General features: G+C 48.7%; 2 protein-coding genes across 3 annotated transcripts in view; one reads left to right on the forward strand and one right to left on the reverse strand.

The window, feature by feature from the left end:
• Window positions 1-3,205: 3,205 nt before the first annotated feature.
• LOC126570173 (uncharacterized) lies at window positions 3,206-4,632 on the reverse strand. The gene is made up of 2 exons (XM_050227732.1): window positions 4,490-4,632; window positions 3,206-4,433 (listed from the first exon to the last, which is right to left on the reverse strand). The coding sequence occupies exons 1-2, from the start codon at window positions 4,564-4,566 to the stop codon at window positions 3,266-3,268; spliced, it is 1,245 nt and encodes a 414-aa protein (XP_050083689.1). The 5' UTR covers window positions 4,567-4,632; the 3' UTR covers window positions 3,206-3,265.
• Window positions 4,633-4,914: 282 nt separating this feature from the next.
• The window catches only part of LOC126570174 (inhibitor of growth protein 4), a 2,090-nt gene continuing 2,004 nt past the window's right edge, over window positions 4,915-5,000 (forward strand). For both annotated transcript variants that reach the window (XM_050227733.1, XM_050227734.1), the window contains exon 1: window positions 4,915-5,000. This exon is cut by the window's right edge and continues 48 nt beyond it. The gene's annotated coding sequence lies outside the window, so the exon portion shown is untranslated.

Here is a 5,000-nt window from a genome sequence, read left to right on the forward strand (position 1 = left end):
ACGCTCTTTCCTACTCTTTCTCTTCTCTTTTCTACCTCTTTCTTCGTCTTCGTCTTCGTTCCGTTTGCCGGCGATGATCTCCTGCTGCCTCTCCTTGCGCCGCTTGAAAGAATACAGTTGTGTATGTTTGTATATTCGTGTGTACGTGTGCCTTTCTTTTTGAGCCAGCGAGAAGGGTGGTAGTATGTGTGGATCTCCTTCGGATCGTCGGCAGCTTCCGTTTTTCCGGTTGGGTGCTGTTGCGGTGCTTGGGATTCTTATTTTTGCCCCCTTTCTCTTCCGGCGATATTGGCAAATACACACTAACGAGCACACAAATACACTCAAGAGACACACCGAGACGGATTTCACTCTTCTTATTGCACACTTTTTCTTAGCGAGTGAAGAAGAACAAGAATGAGATTCTTAAGGTTCGCCCTTTTGCCTCCTTCTTGATTCTCGTTCTTTTCTTTGCTTTTTTCCACCCGAGACGCACTTACGAGATGAACAAACACACTCATCGACGCACTCGAGAAGCTCGATGACTCGCACTCAGCTTCTATCACACGCTACGGAACGCCCCGAACCGGCCACACGAAGTAGAAGGAATGGGACACAAATCCCGCGCCCTGTTTGCTGCGATGATGGTTTTCGCGAGATTTCCCGCGTAATTGGGAGCTGTCGAGCGTAGGTAGTAGCTAGCAGGCGGCGGCGGTGTATGTTGCTATGTTGCCTTTGATGATGTTGATGATATCAAACACCTTCCCGTGATCCTTCGAGAACGCGCCTCCTTGAGCGCTTGCCAAACTAGCGCTTCACCTGAGGGCGAGCTGCTGCTGGCTGCCCATGACGCTGAGCTAAGATGAATATGGTGAAGATGGAGAGATCACTTAGTATGCGCACTCTTCTTCCGCATCCCCACTTGGCATTGACCTCACACTCGAGAGACGCATATTGGGACATGGCCATCATCGCCCAAAACATTAAAACATAAAAAACATGAAACTTGTAACATATTTTTCTCTTTTTTCCTCACTTGCTGCACATTCTGGATACGGAAATTATGGCCTGCTCAGTGGCTCACACACAAGGAACCATCAGACACACGTACATACCCAACCACAAACAGAGATGCACGTACGCATTGCTGACACACATACACACGCGCACGGAAAACGGCGACGCGTTTAGAACAAGAACAAGCGAAGAGCGAGGATGCACTTTCGGATGCTGCAGAAAGGACGTAAAGCGAAGAAAAGCGGAAAACGGAATTCGATTCGCGACCCGGAAAACACTCGCACCCCTTCCCTCCCCGCCGCGTATCACCACAAACCGCCGTACCACATTACGTGCACCACACCTTAGGCGGGAAGGACCTTTGCCGGAGGACCTCCTCTCTACAGGGCTGCTTGCCACATGCTAGCCAGCCCCCTCCCTCCGCCCGGGGATGACGTGGACACTCCGTGGAGGCGTGGAAAATGTGGGTGATGATTTCGGGAGGCCTGGGTAGCTGGAACTGCTCTTGAAACTAGTAGAAACCACACAAGCCCACCTCCTCCTCCTGCTTTTTCTGTGGTGACACTTGTTTTTACCTCTCAAATGAAGACGATCGCCGCGATGATGGCTCTAGCCTCCAGAAGAAGTGGCTGTGGCCGGACGACGATTTCACTCCAACAGAAGCATGCACCTCATATTTTCGGGACACGGAACTATTATTTCACGTTTGCTTAAACTTTTCGCTTAGTTAAGCTTCTTCTTGCGCGGGTCGGAGAAATTAACAATCACAGAGCATCACAATATAATATTCTCTCCTTCTCAAAAAGAAAAAACAATACAGTGCACGCACACACACTACACTGCTGAAAAGGAAGTTTAAATCGAATGCGATTATTGGAAAACATTCACCAAAATTGCTGCACCAATTATTTGACCAACATTCAGGCCACGGTAACCTTTCAACAACTTTGCCCTGCCGTTCAAAACCGTATCCTTTCTTTCACTTTTGGATTCCTGTAGAAAGCACGGGAAGATAGAGAACAAACGTTAATTGTTGCGATGATTTTACGGGGAGGTTTTGATTGTTGAGATGCTGGGTGTGGATGGATTTTTCTTCGATGGTTTTAATGGGTTGAAATGGAAAAACTCCAAAAAATCTTACCAAACACGGACGAGGAGGCAGACAGAGCGAGATAGAGAGGGAGAGGAGCGATTACATCATGCCCTTCCACTCGCACTTGGGAACATTTCTTATTTTTACCCACAACCTCACGCACGGCTTGGCCAAGCAACGCGGGCCCCTCTTCTATCGCACGAAAACGGCCACTTTTTCCACTTTCACGCCTGTTTGACTAGTACCGTTTGCAGCGAGCCCACGGATCTTCGGTTTGTGCTTACTTTTCCTAGGGTTTTCCTCGGTTTTCCTGGATTTTACCGGACTTTTCCCGGATTTTGGATGCGCTCGCGAAAAACACCTCTCTCCCCGACGAAGCGATTGTTGAAACTGTTTTTTTGCTTTTTTCTTTTTCTACCCAGCGGGCAGAGTATTACGCCTTGTACACACCGCACAGAATCTGGGCGCAGTCAAAGTGTCTATAGCAAACAGATGAAGTCATCCCGAACAAAATCGCTCGCGACGATTAGAAAAATGAATGAAAAAAACTGACAGTTCGTGCCTTTGTTTTGGTTGCGTTGGAGACGCTGTATTCGCTTTGCGAAGTAAAAAATCCAAGTTCGAGTTCAAGAAACTGCTTGTTTGATCTAAAATTACAAAATGTATCATTTAAACAGGCAAAAGTACATAATATGCTTGATAAAACTATTGAACTTTTCCGGAATCAAACGCACGCTGGTTGGTGATGAACGTAAACAGCTGACAATTATTTGACGTTTGGTGCTGTATGTCAAATTGCTATGACTTCACCTGTTTCCTATAGACACTTTGCTATAGACACTTTGATTAGCACCGCAAGACAAAATGACAGATGCTTCCGCGCTGAAATTTTCTGGGCGTACAAACATTATTTCCAGATTCTGTGCAGTGTGTACACAGGGTAACGAACATGATGCTCTCGGGCCACCGAACGAACGAACCGAGAGAACTGGTGCTGGTTCGGGTTCGGATCGGATCGGATCGGATTGTACGGCGGTTTTCCATTGTCTCTCTCACTCTTACTTTTCTCTCCTGTCTCTCTCTATCAGGGGAAGATCTACCGATTTACCCACAAAATCGAGTTTAAAATATATTCGTTTTTATTTCCGTTCTTAATATTAATTTCCTCGCTCTCCATCAGTGGCACAATTCTTTGGGCGGTGGCATCGTCGGAATCCTTCCCAACTGAAACTGGTCCGCGTTGAAGGCGGCCAAGGAATCGGCCGGAACCTCCTCCAACTTGCTGTACATGGTGGCCGATTGGGGACCGGGGGCTGGTGCGACCCCTCCAAAAACGGATCCACCGACGGACGCACCAAAGGGATTCGGAGCAGCGGTCGGTGCCGGTGTAAATATGCTCTGCGCCGTGGCATTCGTGGGAACCGCAGCTTGTGGTTGTCCGAAGGGAGATGGTGCTGGGGCGGAACCGAAAGGAACGGGATTGAACAAACTTCCTCCCGATAAAGGTTGAGCTGAGTTGAAGCCAACACTGGCGAACATGTCGCCTTGCTGCTGCTGCTGCTGCTGGCCAAAAATGGGGGCGGTCTGCTGAGCGGGAGTTTGGGTGAAAATGCTGGCCCCGGTTGGTGCGGCCGGTTGCGCCACGGCTGCGAAGATGTTCCCTGTAGCCGGTGCAGGTTGCTGTACGTTGCCGAAAAGCCCCATTCCGCTTCCCAATACCGGTGGAGCACCGAACACGCTGTTACTTGGTTGTTGCGTTGTTTGAGCCATTCCGAAAATGCTTCCTCCAGCAACGGGCTGCTGCTGGGGGGCCGCAGCAAATGGGTTTGCGGTGGGTGCGGCAGAAGAACCGCCGAATATGCTGCCCGTAGACTGAGGAACTTGTCCAGCGAATGCTCCACCGAAAATACTACCCCCGGTAGCAGGACCACCACCACCAAAGGTGCCTCCGCTGGGTGCAGACCCAAAAATGCTCGACGTGGCCGTTCCGCCCGTTGTTCCACCGAAGCTTCCGATCGAGGCAAACGGGTTGCCGCCTGCCGTTGGCTTTGTACTAGGCTCCTGCTGGTTGTACAGTTCCACCAGTGTACCAAGAATGTCCCGGCTCATCGTGGCCAACCGTTGCAGCTTGCCCTTCGCATCGTTGATCATCTGCGCCAGCTGCATTTGGTGCGCCGGAATGTTGTTCTGCATTTTGGCCTCCAAGTACATCATCCGGATCTCCTCGAAGCTTTGGTCCTCGATGAAGTTGGGGATCGAGTTGCGGTCTTTAAAGGGCCCAAAGCAGGACAGCGGCCACTGATTTCCCTTGAGCGTGACTTCGACTTCATTTTTCACCAGTCCGCTGCAAAAATTTAGTTTAGTAACTCGTTTTTTTTAGAGCGCTGCGGCATCTCTTACCAAATATCGATATGCTCGTTGTTACATCTCGATCCAAATCTGCAAGTGTTGTTGAGAAAGTACGTGCAAACTACCATATTTTGTGGGTAAATTTAGTTTTAATCCTCGATTTTGTTGATTATTTTGGCCGCGTCCAAAAATTGTCAAATGGGTGCCAATGGAAGAAAGCAATCTCAAGCGAACGGGTATTCAAGCAAGCTACAGTAGTCACAATCATAATCAACCATCTTTCACTTAAAGAAATTTCCAAAAACAAATTATCGAACTTATCAATCTGAAAGCAAGTGAATTTGGTAAGAGGAAAGTTAGAGCTTCTAGCTAAAAACATCACATGGCCGGAACCGAAAATGCCGAATTTACAGGCGAAAATGTGGTGAGGTGGGCGTTTAGTTATGTCGACTACTGTATGTGTTGACCGGGGGAGGACGGGGGGTTCTGTTTTTATGGCCGCCAATCGACAACAAAACTCGAAGATCGTTTTCCGTGAAAATTGGCTTTGGTTCCGATAATT

The sequence above is a fragment of the Anopheles aquasalis genome, chromosome 2 (genome assembly GCF_943734665.1).
Source record: "Anopheles aquasalis chromosome 2, idAnoAquaMG_Q_19, whole genome shotgun sequence".
NCBI lineage: Eukaryota > Metazoa > Arthropoda > Insecta > Diptera > Culicidae > Anopheles > Anopheles aquasalis.

What these genes read in the sequence shown, in the direction of transcription:
- LOC126570173 (XM_050227732.1), bottom strand. Translation starts at nt 4,566, where the DNA reads ATGGTAGTTTGCACGTACTTTCTCAACAACACTTGCAGATTTGGATCG. An exon ending in AACGAGCATATCGATATTTG is followed by an intron (nt 4,434 to 4,489) that starts GTAAGAGATGCC and finishes AAATTTTTGCAG; the next exon opens with CGGACTGGTGAAAAATGAAG.